This window comes from Salvelinus sp. IW2-2015, unplaced genomic scaffold, assembly GCF_002910315.2.
Source record: "Salvelinus sp. IW2-2015 unplaced genomic scaffold, ASM291031v2 Un_scaffold2162, whole genome shotgun sequence".
Classification (NCBI taxonomy): domain Eukaryota; kingdom Metazoa; phylum Chordata; class Actinopteri; order Salmoniformes; family Salmonidae; genus Salvelinus; species Salvelinus sp. IW2-2015.
Window position 1 is genome coordinate 84271 of NW_019943493.1, and position 23307 is coordinate 107577.

Here is a 23307-nt window from a genome sequence, read left to right on the forward strand (position 1 = left end):
GGGGGTCTAGCAGAGCAGACACATCAAATCATAAATGGAAGTAGAGCAGGGATACCCTCAACAGAAGAGTGTTTCATCTTTTAAAACAAGTCACCCCAACATTAGTGTTTTCACATGCAGACTCCCCTCTAACTCTCCCTTTTAAATGCACTCAGAACTGAGAGCCAGAGAGAGAGAGAGAGCTGGCCAGTAACCAGGCCAGTGCTGCTGATAAATTGTCAGGAATCTTAAAACACTGGTTATCAGCTGTTTGGGAGGGGATGGGGGTGGGATAGGGTTAGATGTGTCTGTGTGGGGGTTGAGCACTGGCTGGTCTATGGGATGGAGTAGTAGTAGACCTGGTGTGGGTGTGTGTGAGTGGGGGGTGGGAGGTGGAGGTCTAGTCTGTATGTTTATGACTTCATGTCACTGCACCAAAACAAGGTGCCTTTATTTTGGCTACCATGGCTATGCCTCCAGTGGATGACAATGTGCCCATCCACAAGAAACGAATGGTCACTGAATGGTTTGATGAGCAAAAAAACGATGTAAACCATATCCCATGGCCATCTTAGTACCCAGATCTCAACACAATTGAACACTTATGGGAGATTCTGCAGTGGTGCCTGAGACAGTGTTTTCCACCACCATCAACAAAACACACGTATGGAATTTACCTTGAAAGAATGATTTCGCATCCCTCCAATAGAGTTCCAGGAACTTGTAGAATCTATGCCAAGGTGCATTGAAGCTGTTCTGGCTATTATGATACTTTATGTTGGTGTTTCCTTTATTTTGGTAGTTAACGTCACCTGTATTTTAGCAATGTCTTGCGTGGAGTAACCTGGTGGACCGTTCTGTACTTTCAGAAGGGCTGGGTTAAATGCGGCAGACACATTTCAGTTGAATGCATTCAGTTGTGCAACTGACTAAGTATCCCCCTTTCCTTTACTTTCTGTGCAATTTTTTGATTAGTCCAGTGCAACCTATTATAGCCAATGTGTGACTAGTGCATAATGTATCAACTACACATAAGTGTCAAATTGGCACTAATTGTTGGGAGCTTCATGACTTCATGAGCTCGGGAGACTAAATAGCCTAAGAACTTGTTACACAAGGGGGATACTAATTATGTATTTTTGGTATGACTTGGTTTGGTCATCGAATTATGAAATACGACGTGGCAGGCAGACACAATAAAATGTGTTATGTTCATGTCTGACAATCTGAGGCGATAGCGACCACCGGTCAACTTCTTGGTGTTCTTTCCCCCCTCTCCCTCTCCGGGCAGCGTAAAAATGCCCCTTCTTTTTACCCAAAGGGCGCCATAAGTGTGTGGTCAGGGTTGATGTTAGCTGCAAACATGATCAAAACCATTCTGCAGCAAGTAATGAAAGCAGTGGGGTGTTGTGGAAGTGTAAGGGCACCTGGAATTTGGGCCACCCGGGAGAGACTTCAGGTTCTCAGCCCTACGGACAAGACGACCAATAAACAAGGGGCCACTCCGTTGCAGATCAATCTGCCACCCACTCATTAAATCAATACGCTACGTAGTCTATGCGCGCTTAAAAGGAAACATTTTGGAAAGAAGTGGTGAGTTGCATGTAGGAAGGAGTTAGCTATCGAAATCATGAATGTTGCGAAATGCTGTTGTCCGTCATATTATAGTAGACTATAGGCCATATCTTAAACTCAATTATAAAAACAAATAAAAAATAAATGAAATCGTCTTCTCAAGCGAAGATGTTTGATTTAAAAGTTGKAACTTTGTCTCCAAAAATGATTAGCCTACATCCCTGTCGCCAAATAAAAACATAAAACCCTAACCATTGTCAACCTAATTCATAATATACCTATGGTTCATTTCATGGAGGATATTAGATCTAATTAGAAATAATATATAGGCCAAACCATACCGCCTGTTGTCTATCAAAAAAAGTGCGCTACCGATACTCACAATGATTCCAAAATGAAATGTTTTTTAAGCCCATAATTTCCATATAGTTTATTAGCCTATAGATTTAGTCCTACGTGAACTATAGCCTCATCGAAATTAGAGAATTCAGGCTAATAAATTATGCCTTGAAACACACTCAAATTTGATTATTTCGAACGAAAATCTGCTAAATTTAAGTGAGGATGCACCAAACATGTAGCTAAGCTCGTTTATTCATTCAATTATGTATTTATTCATCTATTATTCATGTATATAAAAACATTTGCATTTTCTATTTGTTAAAATGGTAGGCCTACTGTTGCAATCTGGGCATGTAATACAAATACCTGTATTAATCATGTCAACGCATAATACAGTATCTCCTTTCAACTTTATAAATATTGTAATAAATTGTATAATTACATGGCATTATCCATATTATTACTAGTTCAACTTGTACTTTATTCAATTTAGATTTTTTTTTTGTGTGTGTCAAGCAGCACGCTAGGGTACTATAGCATAGGCCTAATTTCAAGGAAGCCAATTGCCAGGAAACCTATGGATGAACAATCACAGCATGCACAGACCATGACATCTTAACTTGTTTCAAATGAGAGGAAATGTGGAAATTAAATTAATCAGTAGCACTTATAAATCAAATGACAACATGGACAGAACGACTACTTAGAAAGGACCACGTCATTGGACAGCTAGATCGCTCAAGATTGACTTCGAAATTGGACGTCTGTTCATGTCTTGAGGATGTTGGGAAATGCCTTCAAACCCAGCCACTAGGGGCAACTGTGAGTGCTATTACCATCAAGTAGTAGAGGTAATCCCATGACTCCGGATTCGAAGGTAGCGTGTTCAATCCCAGTGGAAGACACACACTTTTGTTTTAACCCTATCCCAAACCTTAACACTTAACGTCGAAATTTGATGTTTGGAGCCACTTCAATATTTGACGTTTGGATAAATGTGGATTAACGTCAGAATCTGAAGTCAAATTTGGTTCAACCGTGAGATCTTGTTGCAGCCCAGCATTTTGGAACAACTCCTCAAGTTCTCCATCTCTTCAATCTTTGAGATCATTAATTAACTAGACAGGTTAAAATGGACACCTACTCTGCTGGGTTTCCACACACGTTTGAACAGCACTGTGGCCAATCAAAACTGAAGTGCTGTACTACACCAGATGATTATCTCATGTATCATAAGGGAAAGTAAGTGTAGTCTGGTGCTGAGGCAGTTGGCTCTGGGAAACATACTCACAAAAAAAATCGCCTCTGTCCCATTGGCCAGCTTGGCAGCAGCCTCTGTGTCATTGGCCAGCCCGAGAGACCCGAGTGGATTTTCCAGCTCTGTGATTTGATGAAAGGGAAACCTGACACTCATGAGACCAGTGATTGGCCGAGCCATAGAGAACTTTCACAGCCCTCTTTTGATCTGAGTAAAAAGAGAACAATATCTAAGGTGAGGCATTATACAGGCTTAATCTGTGTGGTTTGGACTTCACTACTGCGCTGGCGTCAAATGCCTGGTAGCTGGGGGATTACGGTCGGGGTTATAGGTTATACAGAGCCTTCAGAAAGTATTCACACCACTTGACTTTTTCCACACTTTGTTGTGTTAGAGCCCAAATAAAAAATGGATTGAATTGAGATTTTTTTTGTTACTGACCTACAAACGATATCCCATAATGTCAAAGTGTAATGATGTTTTGTAAAATTTTAAATCTGAAATGTATTTGGCAAGCCTAAATAAGTTCAGGAATAAACATTTGCTTAACAAGTCACGTAATAAGTCACATGGACTCTCTCTGTGTGCAATAATAGCNATGTATTTGGCAAGCCTAAATAAGTTCAGGAATAAACATTTGCTTAACAAGTCACGTAATAAGTCACATGGACTCTCTCTGTGTGCAATAATAGCGTTTAACATGATTTTTGAATGACTTCCTCATCTCTGTACCGCACACATACAGATACAGTGCCCTCAGAAAGTATTCATACCCCTTGACTTATTCATCATTTTGTTGTCTTACAGCCTGAATTGAAAATGGGTTAAATATTTTTTTCTCTCACCCCACAATGACAAAGTGAAAACATTTTTTTCGAAATGTTTGCACGTTTATTGAAAATGGAACACAGAAATATCTCATGTAGGTATTCACACCTCTGAGTCAATGCACGTTAGAATCACATTTGGCAGTGATTACAGCTGAGTCTTTTTGGGTAAGTCTCTAAGAGCTTTGCACACCTGGATTGTACAATATTTGCACATGATTACTTTTGAATTCTTCAAGCTCTGTCAAGTTGGTTGTTGATAATTTCAAGACAGCCATTTTCAAGTCTTACCATAAAATTTCAAGCCGATTTAAGTAACTAGGCCACTCAGGAACATTCAATCTCATCTTGGTATGCAACTCCAGTGTATATTTGGCCTTATGTTTTAGGTTATTGTCCTGCTGAAATGTGAATTTGTCTCCCGGTGTTTGCTTGAAAGCAGACTGAACCAGGTTTTCCTCTTGGATTTTGCCTGCGCTTAGCTCCAGTCCATTTCTTTTTTATCCTGTAAAACTTCCCAGTCCTTAATGATTACAAGCATACCCATGACATGATGAAGCCACCGCTATGCTTGACAATATGGAGAGTGGTACTCAGTAAAGTGTTGTATTGGATTTGCCTCAGATATAACACTTTGTATTCAGGACAATAAGTGAATTGCTTTGCATGTTTTGGAATATTTTTGTTCTGTACAGGCTTCCTTCTTTTCACTCTGTCAATTAGGTTAGTATTATGGAGGACCTACAATGTTGTAAATGAATCTGTGTTTGAAATTCACTGCTCGACCGAGGGACCTTAAAACTTCTTCTTAATAGGAGGTGCTATTTTCATCTTTGGGAAAAAATCGTGCCCAAATTAAACGGCCTCGTACTCTGTTCTAGATCATACAATATGCATATTATTATTACTATTGGATAGAAAACACTCTGAAGTTTCTAAAACTGTTTGAATTATATCTGTGAGTAAAACAGAACTCATTTGGCAGCAAACTTTCAAACAGGAAGTGAAAATTCTGAAAATGGGGCTCTGTGTCAGGGCCTCCCTATTGAATTGCCTTATATTTATGGATCTGTATGCACTTCATACGCCTTCCACTAGATGTCAACAGGCAGTAGAATGTTGAATTGGGTGCCTAGCTTGATGTGAGACCGAATGAGAGCTTTCGGAGTGACAGGTCCGCCCTTTTGGCAGTATTCAACTGCGCACCAGGGAACCCCACATTGTCTTCTGAAATGCGTTAGGTATACACAACGAAATGCTCCGGCTCGGACTTTATTGGATACATATGAGAAAAACATCATAAAGATGGATTTTCAACCGAGTTTGACCAGTTTATTCGACGTTTATTGTGAATTTTGGAATTTTTCGTTCCATGCGCCAAGAGTTCTTGGACATGTGCGCTCCACATGGCTAGCCAAAATTGCTAATTTCGACAGAAGAAATGGACATTCTAAAACAAAACAACGATTTATTCTGGAACTAGGACTCCTTTCACTACATTCTGATGGAAGATCATCAAAGGTAAGAGAATATTTATGATGTTATTTCGTATTTTTGTGGTTTATGTTGGCTCCAACAAGGCGGAGAATTGGTGGGCGCTGTCTCACAATATTGCATGCTGTACGTTGTACTAAAGTTATTTTTTTTAAATCTAACACAGCGGTTGCATTAAGAACCAGTGTATCTTTCATTTGCTGTACAACATGTATTTTTTAGTAAAGTTTATGATGAGTTTTTTGGTTAGATTACGTGACTGTCCAAAATTTCTCCGGACAATTTGGTGCATCATGGCTACGTATTCACAATGTAAAACCACGATTTGTAGCTCTAAATATGCACATTTTCGAACAAAACATAAATGTATTGTATAACATGATGTTATAAGACTCATCTGATGAAGTTGTTCAAAGGTTAGTGATTAATTTTATCTCTATTTGTGGGTTTTGTGAAAGCTATGTTGGCGGTGAAAACATGGCGTTGTGTGTTTGACTTTGTGGTGAGCTAATATAAATATATATTGTGTTTTCGCTGTAAAACACTTAAAAAATCGGAAATATTGGCTGGATTCACAAGATGTTTATCTTTCATTTGCTGTACAACATGTATTTTTCATAAATGTTTTATGATGAGTATTTATGTATTTCACGTTGCTCTCTGTAATTATTCTGGCTGTTTTGGTGCTATTTGTGACGGTGGCTGCAATGTAAAACTACGATTTATACCTATAAATATGCATTTTCGAACAAAACATAAATGTATTGTATAACATGATGTTATAAGACTGTCATCTGATGAAGTTGTTCAAAGGTTAGTGATTAATTTTATCTCTATTTGTGGGTTTTGTGAAAGCTATGTTGGCGGTGAAAACATGGCGTTGTGTGTTTGACTATTGTGGTGAGCTAATATAAATACATATTGTGTTTTCGCTGTAAAACATTTTAAAAATCGGAAATGATGGCTGGATTCACAAGATGTTTATCTTTCATTTTCTGTATTGGACTTGTGATTTCATGAAATTATATTATATGATATCCCTGTGGCGCTAGGCTAGGCTATGCTAGTCAGCTTTTTTGATGAGGAGGATCCCGGATCCGGCAGGGTGAATCGGTAGAGGTTAAAGAAAATTGTATGTGTGGGGTACAGAGATGAGGTAGTCATTAAAAAATCATGTTAAACACTGTTATTGCACACAGAGTGAGTCCATGCAACTTATTATGTGACGTTTTTAGTCCAATAAACGTATTTAGGCTTGCCATAACAAAGGGGTTGAATACTTATTGACTCAAGACATTTCGGCTTTTAATTTGTAGTGAATTAGTAAAAATTATGATTGAAACATAATTCCACATTGACGTTATGGGGTATTGTGTGTAGGCCAGTGACACAAATTTGCAGAATTGAATATCCCTCTGAGCATGGTTCCTAACTCAGTTGCTGGAGAGTAATGAAAACGTTCAGGGATTTCACCATGATGCCAATGGTAACTTTAAAACAGTTACAGAGTTTAATGGCTGTGATAGGAGAAAACTGAGGATGGATCAACAACATTGTAGTTACTCCACAGTACTAAGCTAAATTACAGAGTGAAAAGAAGGAATAAAAAGTGTTTGTTTGGGGCAAATCCAACACAACACATTACTGAGTACCACTCCCCATATTTTCAAGTATAGTGGTGGCTGCATCATGTTATGAGTATGCTTGTAATCGTTCAGGACTGGGGAGTTTTTCAGGATAAAAAAGAAACAGAATGGAGCTAAGCACGGGTAAAATCCTAGAGGAAAACCTGGATCAGTCTGCTTTCCACCAGACACTGGGAGATGAATGCACATTTCAGCAGGACAATAACCTAAAACACAAGGCCAAATCTACACTGGAGTTGCTTACCAAGAAGACAATGAATGTTCCTGAGTGGCCGAGTTACAGTATTGACTTAAAAATGTTTGTCTAGCAATGATCAACAACCAATTTGACAGAGCTTGAAGAATTTGGAATTTTGATATTTCTGCATTTAATTTTCAATAAATTTGCCAAAAAATATGTAAACATGTTTTAACTTTGTCATTATGGGGTATTGTGTGTAGATGGGTGAGACAAAACATAAATGTAATCAATTTTGAATTCAGGATGTAACACAACAAAATGTGGAATAAGTCAATAATATCAGAGTTCAAGGTTCAGGAGCGGTGGGTGGATGAAACAGTGGGAAAAAGGGTAATTATCTTCCTGTCTGATGTATGACAGGTCCCTATGTGCTTGTGATGGCTGATGGGAGTGCTCTGGGACTCTGGGAGAGTCAAAATAACACGGTGACGTCGTCATCAGCCTAATTAAAACAAGGAAGCATTCATTGGGCCGCATGCTCATTAATCAACCGGGGCCGTAGCCTGTTGACACATAGTGGGTGTTGGATGTGTGCGTTTGTGTACCCTCACCTCGAAAGCAGTTGTTTGGTTTCTCACTGGATCTGGACTGATGTGTACAGAAAATAAAGGGTACTCATAGATCCAACTTAGTGCCTGTTCAATATGGCAGATTGCATATKGGTCCACCGGCTCTGCACCAGTTAGGGGGAATGCGGTGAACCCTTTCGGAAAGCTTAGCAACACATGTGGAGGGAGGGAGGGAGGTTGAGAGAGAGAGAGGGAGATGGCGTGAGAGGGGGTAGAATGTGGATGGTTGTCATCGCTGTGGTTTAACGCAGGCTAGACACAGACTTCTCCAGAAACTCTCCATTACTGCCCATGATGGATGACAGAGGAACCTGGCCCCGGATGCACCGTCCTCTTTTCTCCTCACAGGGCCCTAACTGACTGACTGACGGGGGGGCTGGAGGGCCCCATCCAGGGGTTATACCATCACCATCACAACACCGCTCCACTCTGACCTGATGCTCATTAATGATCCAGGAGAGAGAGAAAGAGAGAGAAAGAGAAAATGAGAAAGTATGTGTGGGTGTGTGTGCGCGTGCACCCGTTTTCTCACGTGAATTCGTGGGAGGCACAGCCTATGATCCCACGCTGTGTCTTATGAAAACAATGTAGTATTGCTGATGTTTTGGGAGGCAATCTGGTGCGTAGCAACACCAAAGTGTAGCCATTCAGGTCAGATATGGCACAGAACAATGSTGTTAGATTACAGAGATCTCATTTTCCATGTCTTTGAGAGGACTCAGCGTGGCCTCTGTTGATATAAGCTTAAAGATCTTTGTTAGGCGGTGAACAAAATCAGTTGATTGACCTTACATTTTAATGTCTGGCATGGCAAAATGTCAYGTGGGCCCCTAAAAAATAACCTAYATTGATATGCAGAATTYTGGTCCTGAAAATAAMTRTKATCAGTCAGGAAACTGTTCTGCATTTTGAATTCAATGTTTAGACTTTATGCCCCTGATCATAACACTTAGAGAGAAAGATAGGGGACATCTTTCGTTTTTTGCTGAATTCCCTTTCCTAATCTTCAGAGGAAGGTGGCACAGGGTGTAAATATTTATTGTATTACGTCACAGGCTGGAAACACGCTGTGACCTACACAGCGTGATGCCGTCATGTCGACCTAGTTATCCCGGCCACTTCCACCGGACAGATAAGGAAATAGCTGAACTCGCTCCCGGTCAGAAACGCACTGACATAMCATGCATGGGAACTGGTCACAGAGGGACAGTGTATGATGGACGATAATATGCTCTATCACATTTTCAACTGGTCAAACCGATGAGGCCTTTGTCTGCATTCGATAGTGATGGCTGCAAGATTCATATTTACAAAATGAGAAGTTGTATTGTTTGTCATCAATTGTCGAGGCTACTCAGAAAGAGTTCCGGTTTTTGTACATTTTCATTTTTAACCCCCAGGCGCATTAGTTGTCAGCCAAATACGGACTTGAATGATTTGTTCTCTGTTTTTTGGCGAAACCCTGCAGCGACATCTGCGTTGCTGCAGCTGCGTCGGGAGATATAACTGCTGAGAGTAATCGAACCATCTTTAAGAAGTCAATGAACCTCGTCCGAATAGGGATGACATCATATCCTCTTGGGGTAGCCTAATAATCTAGGTGTCTTTTGACCGCTGCTTCGCCATCACTCATACAGCAAGCAAGAGAAAATCCCCTTCAGTCCCTGGACACAAAGTGAAGAGCAATAGACCAGAAAAGCATTTGCAATATGATGTATTATCTCGTGCATGTTGCATGTCATTTAACAGGATTTTGCAAATGCAATCATAGTTCTTTGGCTACAGATAGGTTTAGACTTATGCATTTTGTCTGCTTAATTTAAAAACGGGGTCATACTAGAGGTACATTTTCTGAAATGCTGCCTGTCTTACAATGTCACATAAAAAAATGCAAATAAGCATGAAACGCGTCAAAAATGTTTATATTTGAAATCTAGTTTCCGTTTTCCATTTTAGTCCTAATTTTAGAAAGATATCTGTAAAAACATTAACCGAAGAACATCTTTGACATGTTTATTGTTTTATTTTAATTCCTTGAAAGACTCCAATATGGGGATCAAGTGGCAATAATCTTAACAGTTAGTAGGCTGTAGTCCTACGAACGAGTTCCTGTCTCTCTTGTCAATGGTGTGTCTAAAGCACCGTCATTACAACGTTATGCTATTAATTGGTTTGTGTTCAAAATATGTTTAACATTGTGAATGGTGTAGGCTATATCATTCTAATGTAGGCTGGATTTGTGTCTGTTTCTTGAAGTACAGTGATGGGAAATGCATGGACATTGATTTGTAGGGTTGTTATGGATGATAAAATGTAGAGTTCAATAACTTGGGCCTATGAGTATTTCGGTCTATGAGCATTTTAGGTATTCAATTGTTGATGTGTGTTGTCACATCGAAATGACAATATTTTTTTGTGATTTCAAAGTACTTCCAAAGTAGCCTTCAACACCACATTTTGGATAATAATGCATGCAAGCTGCATTCAATGGCGCGATAAAGCAAATATAGCCACTGATTTGCAGAGTAGTCTACAAAGCCTGGAATATAGTGATTTGTTAAATCATTTTGTGCTATTTTAACGCATTAACCTGAACGAATAATATTTAACCGTTAGCCTATAGTTAGGGTAATTTTTGCAAATGAGCAACTATGATATCGATTTGATGAAGGCTGTATACGCCTCCCATTCCATATGGGTCTGAATTTATATTCCAGCCAAGTTGACCAGACATTCACCGTCGCAAGTGCTGCCTTTGTTAGGCCTATCGAACAGTTCGGGCACTGTCTATTCCTTTCTTTAATTGGTTAGTTTAAAAGGTTAATACTGTGGGTAACTCGTTTCTGTGATGTCCCTGGTCTGTTTATTTCCCAGTGAAGAAATATTACACTACTAACCGCGGCGGTTCATCATGCCGCGGTGACGCGCCTTCCACTTAAATAAATGGTATATAAAATGTCTCGAATCTGGCCAAGGTCAGTCAGTGTCAATCCACAACGTTTAGCTAACAAACATAACTAGTATTGCTATAGACGGTATCCAGTCTAATTTATTTGGACACCAATTATTTACAAACCCAACTGGGAACATTGAATTAGACCTAAGTCTGAAATGTAGTCATTTTAAAACGAAGACACAGTGCCTAGATGATTTTGAAGCACCAATGCAACGCATATCGCCATAGTCTATAAGAAAGACAAACACGAGCACATTGTTTAAAATGACATCAACTTACCCATAAATGACATCAACTTTAGCATAGCCTACCAAACTTTACGCAAAGCAACCTTTCTAAGCGCAGGTACACACACACACACAACACCCACACACACAACACACACACACACACACACACACACACACACACACACACACACCACACACACACACACAACACACACACACACACACACACACACACACAACACACACACACACACACACACACCACACACACACACACACACACACACAACAACCTTGATATGATAGGCCTACATTACTCAATGCACTGTGAACAGTCAATCGTGAATAAGTAGTTTTACAACCAGAGAGGTTGGGTAGATTTAAATTTCAAACTCTCTCAATCCATGCAAATATATATGTTCCCTCACTGAATCTTATTCGTAGTACTAGGCCTAGACTATATATTTGTTTAAATGTAGGCTAATATATTGCACTGTACCCTATTGTGAAACACATAATAAGTGCTACCTACATTTTTAAAAGGTTGCGGGTAGGGTTATGTATTGTTTGAAAATGTATTTTGTTAAATCCACAAGACCAGAATAACGATGTTGACGCGAGGCGTACATGGCAGTATAGTCTGCAGTGTGTGTGTGTAAACGCAGCCATTTTCCGGTCAATGTTTTTGCGTGYAGCATTCCCAACTGGATTTATGGTCTCTATTAACGGTTTAAAATGTTTATCACCGACAAAACAGAACAGTCGCCTCCTGCTCGCCGGGATGAATGGAGTGTTAGCCGAGTCCCCTACAATGACACGCATGCCCCCAGCCACTTGGGAGGTCTGCCTCTCCTCCTCTCTTCTCACTTGATCTCATAGTGCCGCGCGCCACAGGCGAATAGAGGATGCCGTATGAGTCAGGGTGTTCAGAACAATATTTTGGGATAGTAATTTGCCTAATACACATTGTGTATATAGCAATGGGTGTAGCCTATCGTATATATAAAGAGAACCTACGTGAAAACACACATTTGTAATATTTCTACCCTACGTTGCACATAATTTAGATTACCCCTCTTCAATTATATTTTCTATTTCATTGTCTATAGACTTTTTCAACTGTCAAAACAATAACACGTTCTATGTGTAATAACACGTTCTATGCCCCGCCTCAAGAATACGTTAAAAAGGTCTATAGTAGTCTATTGAATGCCAACGTTGTTCATTTTGTGTAAGTCGAAAAATCTGCACCATCGACATATAGTCTATAGCTAGCACACACAGATGGGCCTGTGTTACTGCATGCATTTCAGTAACCCTACATTTCTGATTTGTCTTTTGAATATGTATTATAATCATCACGCATATAATGATAATGACAATGCATTGTTATTATTCTGATTATTATTCTGATTTTTCCGGTTATTATTATGATGGTGATTATTATTAGGCTATTAGTATTACAGTGTTATAACGTGTCAAAGTGGTACTCCAGAGTAGCCTACTTAGCATTATAATAACAAGGTAACAGAGCGGCTTACAACGAGCAAACAAGCGCACAACGCTCCACATGGTAGTCAAAGCAATAACTATGGAGTTACATCGTCGTAGTCAACTTTGACTGACTGCCATCAACACCGTTACTGAAAACTGTGCATCACATGTAGGCAAGACAGGAAATAGCCTCTATAACAAAAATAAAAGATAAATATCACAATTAATTCAAGTGTCCCTTGAAATGTATTCAAAACAAATGAAGAAATCCGCGTAGTTTAGGCTACTTACCATGGATTAGATAAGGTTCGTTATATCCACGACCTCTAATAGGAAGAAATGCCATCAGTGTTCCAACAGCCCGTGTCGATTCCCCATCCCCTGATAATGGCCTCGGCTATACAGAGACCCCGAGCGGTTCCTTTCATGCCGAGCACTCGGGGCTTTTCGACAAGACAACATAGCCTCTGTCCTGAGAGCCGGCACACCGACCTGTGCCTGGAGAAGGTTTTTGAGGACGGTTTGGATGGAGAGGGAGTTTTTTTGGTGAGAAACTCAATCTCACATACAGTAGCAGGTCCCATCTGGGAACTGTCACAACTGACAGCAACACAGGGCACAGGCCTGATCTTCCGGACAACATTGCGCGTAAAAGTAGGCATATAAGGGGTTTTACATAAAGGTCAATTGTTGTCAGGTCCGTTGTCTGTTTTTGGGGATATATTTTACGTATTATTCGCGATGGTTGGAGATGGCACACAGATAAGCGTCGCGGAATATTCTGGTCACACAAGTCCAGAGATGCTTCTGGACTTGAACTGATTTCACGATCTCTAAAAAGTTAGCATCATCTTTATGCGCGGCAAACGTGAAGCAAAAATAACCATTCTGCAATGTTGTCTCACACTGAAGGATGCAAATATTTGTTTGTTTGTTCATTAGTTGTTGCATTTAGGCCACGATTTTACTCATCCTTCATTGAAATATCATGGTGAATAAAGTCATTATCTAGACCTAGTAATATTTTCACTTGCAGCCTAGACATGCATCCTTCATCTTGCCTAAATTTGATATATTTATTTAACAGCGATGCATTGTTGAAAGTCAATTTGTAGTGCCAGTTGATGCTTTTGAAAACACTGATAACCCGTGCCACTCAGTCTTATGGAACTAAACTTGAGACATGAACATGATTTCATCTAACATCTAACACTGGGCAAAAACTGTTTGAATCCACGTTATTTGTAATTTTAACCAAAAAATGCAATTATATGAAGTTGAATCCGGTGGAAAACTGATTGGAAATGAAAAAAGTAATCAACATCAGGGATTTTCGTATTTTTTTTCACCCAACTTTTAACCTAAATGACCTGGTGACATTTTTTGTTGATTTCATGTTGAATTCACGTTAATTAACAACTCAAACAGATGTAAATCAAAGCTAGACGTTGAACAGATGTCTGTGCCCAGTGGGTTGTATTGTCGGAAAATGCTCTTATGTGTTGTGGTGGCATATTATTCAACTTATTTGTTCAGTATATTCTGTTGGTCTTAATGTTCTTAATGCTCAATAAACAGTGGCGGTTCTAGACCATTTCAACTGGGGCCAGTTGTACTGTTAGAGGGGCCAGTTACATTAGACGTTATTGTTGTCATATCGTTTTCTTCACTGCATTGCAGGCATTAGCAGGCAAAAGACCATGTTAATAATCATTCACCAATTTATTTGCATTTTCTGTCTAATAATGGATGTAGAAAAATAACGATAGCAAAAATTGATTATGTAAAAATTATTTCATACTCCACATTTAGGGGGGCCACAAGGGGGGTCCAAAAATTGTTGTCACAGGGCCCCCCTGCCCCCCCCCCTCCCAGCACCGCTAGTGTCAATAAAGATGTGCCATATGTTTTTTTAGTTGTGGCCAAATTCTAGCTGTATGTTAATAACTCTCATTATGTGTAAAACAAAAATGTACGCATGAATATCACTCGGTCTGTGCCCTGTAGATCATTCGTTGATTGTGCCCTATCCTCTTAGTAATCATATATTTGTCCCAGCTATATTTAAATATATCCCCACTGCAGCGCAATATCTTATTTTTAACAAAGTTTCACTGTTGGAAATATTTTTTTCTCTCACAATGACGCAACGTTTCATAGGCTTTTGTTTTAGTGCTGGACCATGACCAATCATAGGCCTAGCTCAGTAGATAGTGGGCTCGTTTCTCTGTCCAGGCCGCTGCTGATGCCTGCCTGATCTTACAAGGCCTGGATAGGTATTTTACCTATCAGCTAACCACATCATATGTTATTGCAATCTGTCAGTCGATGATGTGGACGCAACCACTGATTTAGATGCACGTCTGAACAGAGGAAAGCGATTCAGAACTTCATCATAGAAAGATTTGACTCACGTGGGTTACATATAGTAGGCCGTCATTGTAATAAAGAATTTGTTCTTAACTGACTTGCCTAGTTAAATAAAGGTGTAAATAAAATACAAATAATATACGTTTGCAGTCTGTTTTGAGTGCACCTTTGCACTTTATAGGTCTGCAAAAGTTAATTTTTTTTCAGTATTGAAATTGTCTAGGCTGTCTCTCCTTAAAATACAAATACACGCATAACCCTGCATACTGACATACTTCTTGTCAACTTCAATTGACTGCCACAGTTTTCCTATATGGGTTTGATAGAAAAAATGCATTAAGAATGATCCTCTTTCCAGATTGCGAGTGGAACGCACCGCGTCATTACGTTCAGTGTTGCAGCAGKATARCTTCGAASCATCTGATCCGACGTCAACATGTCTACCCGCCCTCGTTGAGACTGCMAGGAGAAAAAAACTGGGTAGGAGGGTYTTATGAAGTAATCGTTCGCAGATGTTTGTAATACCAGGGAAAAATCTTATTCCACACTTAGAGAAGTCTATMATGTTGTAAGTYCAGTCCACTGCCGTTATTAGAGGGAATTAAACAAGAGAACAAAGAACAGTATTGACCCATACACACTCATTTTGATCGTATGCGGTGTGCAATTAAGGAAATGAAAAGCTTTGCTATTGTAGGCCTAGGCATACCAGCCATCCTGMAAACTATATTATTTTGGGATAGCACAGAGGATTAATCAAAACGTAGCACATTTGATTGGCACATTGGACCAGGTTATTGCTTCCTACTGCATTTACACTGATTTGAGGATGGTGAGCTCAACCGGCTGAAAACAAAGTATGTAGCCTATAGGTCTATGWGTTGGCCTATGAGTTGTATCCTTCTATAAATAATACAGCAGCAGGTCAGTTTCATCTCTTTATCACGATAGCCAGTTGATACTATTTCGGACGCCATCTTGACACGGACAGACAACAAATTATTCATAATTATCATACTTCGGACTCGTGAAACAAGCCAATTTCATGTTACAATTATCTAATGCAATCGGRTGGACTGTAAATCTTCGGYGTGTCCAATCCTCTTCTGATTTACGTTGCTGTAGATGTCACGTTAATTGCATAGCTTCTCGTGAAGAATCTTTTGGTCTGTTGTAGCCTGTTTGAGGTCTGTTTACTCACCAACCATACATTCAAAGGACAMGTATCGATTATTCTTAGGGCAAATAGTTTAAATCCAGTCTACTCTCTAATACATATTTACCAAGCTGTCATGCAGTGGGCAAAAGTGTGAAATAGACATGTGAAATACAAAATGTTATGTTACAGGCTTTTATGTTGCAGGTCTAGTCTATAATTGCGCAGCTGACACACATTGATAAGTGAAGCAGGCTGTAGACGTAATGTTTTTTTGGTTTCGTTGTAATGTTTGATTAGTAACGTGCGTTTCAAAACAAAATTATCTATCCTATTTATAGAACAATAGGCTATTATTTTCTATCAAAAGTAGGATATTAGTCATATCCAAAATTATTTTATGCAAAGGTTACAGGTTTCATCGTCCGCCCTCAACCCCCAACCCTAAAAAGGCACTTCAGCGCCGCATTTTGATAGGCACGCTATCAATCACACGAACATCCGATAGCTGGGCCCTCTCTCGAGCCTCGACAATCTACCTTCCTCGGACCAACCAGCTTTTAACGTCAAAATCCACATTTTTCCCGGCTCCGCTCTGTCTCGGCCTCTTGTGTTTTGGGCGAGAAGAGTGGAATGCCATAATTAACCAACGGAATTTCAAGCCTATATATGCTATTTCTGCCACCATGTTTACATCTTTACAAGGGTTGGTCATGGAGCCTAAAGAAAGGCCTTTTTTTTTTTTTTACTTAGACCATCAAATTAGAGTAGCCTATAGCTATTATGCAGTTACTAGAAAAATATTTAAAATAGAGAATCACTTTATAACATGGAAAATGGAGTCACTAGCAGTAATAAATAATACGCATTGTTAATGTTGAGTATATAACAATTGTGGTTAACTCGGTGGTCTCAATGTTGAGTAATTATTCCACTATACTAGCCTATTAGTAGGCCTACAATTCTTATTATCAAGATAGTGCAGCCTAGTAGTGTGCGCTTAGTCTATTTGTTTATTTCTTCCTGGTGRTATTGAATGACAACAACAACGATACTAGCCTATAGGTACCAATATTRCAYTACTAGCAGGGCCGTTAATGAGGAATCAGCATGTAATAGCAATCATCTAAATGATATGGCTAAKAATAACGGTCTGTAACAACAGCCTACTAATAATATTATACATCATAATAGTCGTCATGATAATAATAAGATGCCTGTAATCAAGGAGGAAAATGACAACAGTGAGCTGTGTTACATGTTGTTGAAGCATGGATACATTTCCTGGTGATTCTGTTGAATTGGTCATAGCCTCCATGAACATACGTTTGACGTAAACAATAATATAACTTACCCTYATGGCAGCTTATTGCTGACCGAAAAGACCACAAAGTAATTATTCGACCGGCGCACTACACATGAATCTTCTGTCCACCCAAATAGAATATTTAGTTTCATTGTAAGCTGTTTCTCAGACTATATTTATCTCCTACACGATCACCTATGGCAGAACCCATGTTCTAATAGGCTACAAACACGAGACAGACAGTTTCTCCTGCGCGTGGGGATGCTTCTGTTTCTACTTGAGGAGCTGTTGTGGATGTATCGCGTGAGCGCTGTTTGACAGGACCCGGGAAGGGAGAGCCCAGGCAAGCCTATAGGCCTTAGTTTGAAATAAAATCGAGGCCTAGGCTACCTCTAATCAAACAGAACATGCACGATTTCATTTTTACTATAGCCATATAATACTTTTATTTMTATTCGAGGGAAAAAGCTACTTGTCTACTAAGACGCAAATGTTTTTTGAAGAATATGTCATACCTTGCAAGCGATATTTTACATTGAATGAGTTTGGTATAGAATAAACCCTTTAAAGTCTGCCTCGTATTTTCACTTTAATTATGCAACAAGGTGGTTGACTTTGTTTAAAAAAAAAACAGTGGTTTATTGAATTAATTACATTGTTTACATCTCAAATATGATTTAAATTCCACGTCTCTGGACGGAAGTGCAATTGAGTGGACTAAACAGTTGTTTAAAACACTATCAAATACTGTATACGACCACAAAAATGACAACATAACACTTCATGACTTTTTTTCCCAAATAAAACATTCGCTTGAACTGCAACCACGACATCAGCCAAACACCATTGATATTTATATCGAAAGAGAGATAGATGGAGATAGAAAGAGAGATAGATGGAGATAGAAAGAGAGATAGGGATAGATTGAGAACGACTTCACATACAMCATAGTGTCCAATATTTCTGTTTGGTTTACTCTTGGGACAACAACAAACATCCAACCAACAACATCAGACAATGACAAAGTCCCTTACCAAAGGGTGTTGTATCTCCTCCTCTTAAAAATGGAATGTTTTTTTCTTCAAATATCCACTCTCCGTAGCGGCAATTGCACATAAATATTCCATTAAATAACGYGAGAGTACAAATAAAAGYCTAGAAGAAGACTTTTTCATCATTTCAAGTCTTTTTTTGAGAGGAGAAGAAGGATATTCACTGTTTGAGTTCCAAAGCCCAGACATGCTGCGGCCAACCAGTCCTTCCTTTGGTTTTCTTGTCATTGCTGCTCGCTGTGTTTTTYAAAACGTCACTCTGTTGGAAACAAGGAAAAATCAGATGTATGTTATTGTTGTCGAGAAATACTACTTTCTTGCCACTTATCACCACTTCTCTCCGGCATTCAAGGCTGTTATTCGGCCTACTGTGGTGTGGGAGCCGGAAGTTGTTATTACTAAATTATTATGACAATTATAATATATTTACAGTCTTTTATAACGCCGGTTTAGAACAGGTATCATTTAGCAACCTTGTCTCCATAAAACCAGCATTTTGGTCGCTTATGTCAAGATATTATAGGCCTTAAGGTTGTAGCCTATTGAGTTTCACAGCATAGGCTACTACAAACCTAGATAATAAGCAAATGTATGATCTAAAATGTCAAGCCTTGCAGGAGGCTACTCCGTGTTTGCATAAGCATGCATAACTGAAATTACGAATTTGTCTTACCACTTCTTTCTTTCTCCTCTCCTCCTTTGCTTCTGTCTTTTTGAAGTCCGCTTTGAAGGCCTCTGCGTCGCCGTTCTGCTCGTCCTTGTCCAGAATGTCCATGAGGTAGGCGATATAACTGGTAGCCAACCGGAGGGTCTTTATTTTGGACAGCTTAGTATCCGCAGGAACATTAGGGATGCAATCCCTGAGCTCCGAGAAGGCGCTGTTGATGCTCTGAGTCCTGCGCCTCTCCTTTCGGTTTGCCGTAGGTCTCCGTTTCACCGGCCGAAGTCCCATCCCGATCCCAGTGACGCCAGCCCCGGGGATACCACCTCCGTAGTGTGCGTGGTCTAACGCCGGGCCCCCGGTGGAGTAKTCGGGGCTGTACGAGGGTGCCATACTGTAGTCTGGGGGAGACATCTCCGGGTGGCTTATCAGCCAACCGTGGAAGTAGGGGTTCTCTTCGTGGCAGCGGCTTGCAGCTGCTGCTGCCGCGAAGGAGTAGCCTTCATGATGCATCACCGGATGGTGAGGGAATCCACCAACTAAACTCATRGCGACACAGCAGTAGACCAAAAACTGTGCTACTAACGAACCACGAAACGAATACGCGTTCGCGCTCTCCGATTAATGTCAGGTTCTTCAAAATARTTTAGGGAAATAGGCTATTCTCATAAAAAGTAACTTGGTTCAGTTGGTCATTTGAAAAGCACTGCTATTTATATTTGTCCAATATAGACACCTAAACGAAACTTCAGCAATGCATGAGTTTTTAGACGTAATTTTTTTCTGTTTTGCTGGTCTATGGTGTGGAATATAGAAGAATGTTGTCAGCTACTTACACGTATTTCTCAATTTGTCCATTCCCAACGTGAGAAAGTTCCTTCTTTTCCATTACGGAGACAGACAGTGCATGTTTCGCCTGATGAACTGCGTCCTCAAGCACTTCGGATCGAGCTTTTCCCCTCCAAACTCTTTATGGATTCCAGACCAAATTCATTAAATAGGGCGTCAGATAACAAAAAAGTTCTAAATCCCAGCTGCTATAGTGTGCACTGCACGCAATACACAGCCTTTCAGTTGCGCACACAACCAGAATTCATCCGTTTGATCTCCATGTCACAGCTTCATCTTTAGAACGACTTGGGTTAATATATGTCGTCAAGACCACTCTGAGCCAATCACGTCTTAGAGGAGGAGGACATAACCTACATTGCTGGGTGTTTACGCTCCTAAATTTCAATGGCCCCTCTTAAGCATTGGCAGCCTCGACATATTTTATTAATGACATTAAGATTGTGAAAAATCCATACACCGCCTAATTAGGCTATTGAAATTATAAAATCATCAACAAAATGAGAGGTATGGACGTTTTTTTGCCTTTAAATGTCACAATTTTAAGAATGATAGGCCTATGATTAGTGGTAGGCTATTACTATTTGTGGTTTGCACGTTTGATTGTACTCAAYAACAACAAAAAATACCTAGGCCTAAACGTCAAACGCATGATTKATTAATTTATTCATGAAACTCGTCTTATCTTGATGTAAAAGTTAGCTTTCAAGGAAATAGGCCTACATCATTTTGTGGGATATGTCACTAGGGTCGATTATTTCGGTCATCAATGCAGCAATGCATTTATTGTACGCGCATGGAAAGGCGATTCGATATCGTTAAACAGGAATATTTTTCACAGTAGCCTATGATTTTCACATCTGACACTTTTTCATATTCATATAAAAAGCCTATATTTTATCTGTCTCAAGTAGGCCAAGTCCCTTATCAATAAACCAAGCTCATTATAGGCCTATTGGTCATATTCCATATTACTCGTGCAAAACAATTATTAAGTCCATTGCATGATCCTACATTGTGTCACATAAACAACAAAATGATGCGAATAGCAAACAACAGAATCATTTAATATTTAATCTGTGTAGAAATAAATACTGCACTTTTTACCTGACATGCATTATTGCTCGATTTGCGATCATTACACACTTGGCTAAACGTCCATCAATTTGGTAGCAAACTATGCGTAAAGTCCTTTTGAGAGTAAAATGAGAGACARAACCTAATGGAATCATGTTGGCCCATTCTCACAATGTATCAAATATATATATATTTTAAATGCAACATAYTATTCTATGATATGCACAGCTTTGACATTTATTTTGTTTTTGTTGTATAATATATTTCACCCGTCGAAACAACTGACTAGCTAGAGAATGTTGGCTGCGTTTGCTATATTAGCATATAAACACTATATATCTATGTGAAATTAAATTGTAATTCTTCATTACATTGCAAATAAATAATGCCTATTTCATTATAGCATTATTTTGGTGCAAATATGAATATAATACAGAGATTAACCTTAGGCCTACACTTCATAGGACCTTGCTCCAGTACTGGAATAGGCCAATACATAAACCGATAGGCTTGAATGACCAGGGAGAATCCAGCCGATGACGCATTTTTAAAGCAAAGTAGGCCTGGTTCGCACAGATTGCTGATAAGGTAAACAATTCATTTAAATACTCGACTCATTTTGTTTCAGGGCTCATTTGAACCTTTAKTTAGACTCGAGGTTGTTGATGGTCACGCCCATATTTATTTATGGCATATCTCAATTGGCGAAAGACCAAGTGTATCATTGCATGGTAACTCAKAAGAAATTGACACGTAGTCTCGGCTATTGGCCTAAAAATGAACAATGCGTATTTTGACACAGTTTTACACTCGGAGAAGGGTGTTTCATCATTAACGATGCMTTAGTAAATGAAACGGACTAAATTGCACAGAGAAACCATCACATTTGCTATGAGGTAAAACCCATTTTATTCTGTAGAACAATACTACAGACCATATGGGGGTCAGAATAAACGAGTTGGCATACAAGAGCTGTTTTATTTGGACATTCCTCGGCATATCTTATTCAGCCCACACACCGCATGTTGAACGTGTGTGTGTGTGTGTGTGTGTGTGTGTAGCCTAGATGTGTGTGTCAGACTAGAGAAAAGGAGAGAGAATGTGTAAAAGAAAAAAAATCGCAAACTCAAAAGGAAGGCAGAAGGGCCATGATTTATATTTGTTTAAGTGTTGTATGTGGGGGTGGTGGAGTGTCATTCATCTGGCTGAATGGACGTTCTTTAAGTAATTTAGATACGTCCAGTCTCCAGTTAATGACACACAATTAGCCTATAGGTCACTTGTTCAGACCCTGTTTAGCAGAACCCCTTCCTCTCCTCGCTGATTTCCTTTGAAACTGAACTGAATTTCGTATAAATAAATACAAGTTTGCAGAGGCAAATATTTGAGCGTGAGAGAAGTGCTTGATGAACGTGACGTACATTCGCCGGAACTCAACCTACGATTGGGGAGTGTCATTGCGAGTGCTATTTGCGTGACAATCAAAAAACTCACTTTTCCCATGCAATTAAGCGAAATAGCCCTACAAATGTAGACATCTCAAAATAATACGACGTAAAATAATAATAGTTCTGTTATGCCTAATCATGGTAATAATACTATATTTATTTTATATAGCCATTTTCTTACAAAAATAATCTAAAATAATCTGTAAAAACAAACAAAACAAATGTAGAGATCTGACAGGTCTTGTAAATACCCATAACCTTTATAGAACAATATTGAGACGTTATTCGGATATCCTGTACTCATACAGTATGTCAGTTATTTGTAGGATGGGCTATAAACCTGAAAAATAAATATACATTTTTTTGTGAGAATTTCTTGACATCCCAAAACAACCTCAAAATACAAACAGACTACAATGCCTCCCTGGATGGCCACAATACTTAAGACTACCAACTAGTATAAAAGCCCATATAGGCCGACAACATGCACAACATATAGGCCCATAGGCCCTAAAAAACAGTGAAATAGGTTGAAAAGCGTGCACTTCTCCATTTCCCCTCCATACAAGCTCTCAGAGGTCTCATTAGCGAACCATTTGGCTATTTCCAAAAATTGCCCAATCCAGCAATGTCCCGTTGGTTGGATTTACAGCAGGGCTGGCGTTATCGTTGTTGACCCAGTAACAAGCTCACATCACCTCTCTCTCTCCGTCATGACCATAACAGCAGCAATGGTCTGAGCTATGCCTAATGCAGGTAGGCCTAAGAAGCTAAGCG

General features: G+C 39.4%; 2 protein-coding genes across 2 annotated transcripts in view; both read right to left on the reverse strand.

Annotated features, from left to right (window-relative positions):
- The window catches only part of LOC112073144 (scrapie-responsive protein 1), a 35008-nt gene extending 21908 nt beyond the window's left edge, over positions 1-13100 (reverse strand). Inside the window, exon 1 of the mRNA XM_070440049.1 lies at positions 12903-13100. The gene's annotated coding sequence lies outside the window, so the exon portion shown is untranslated. The remainder of the gene's footprint in view (positions 1-12902) is intronic.
- A 5480-nt stretch (positions 13101-18580) lies between these two features.
- Positions 18581-20267, reverse strand: LOC112073145 (heart- and neural crest derivatives-expressed protein 2). Its single transcript, XM_024140490.2, has 2 exons — positions 19169-20267; positions 18581-18754 (listed from the first exon to the last, which is right to left on the reverse strand). Exons 1-2 carry the CDS (start codon positions 19703-19705, stop codon positions 18656-18658), a joined length of 636 nt encoding a protein of 211 aa, XP_023996258.1. The 5' UTR covers positions 19706-20267; the 3' UTR covers positions 18581-18655.
- Positions 20268-23307: the final 3040 nt, after the last annotated feature.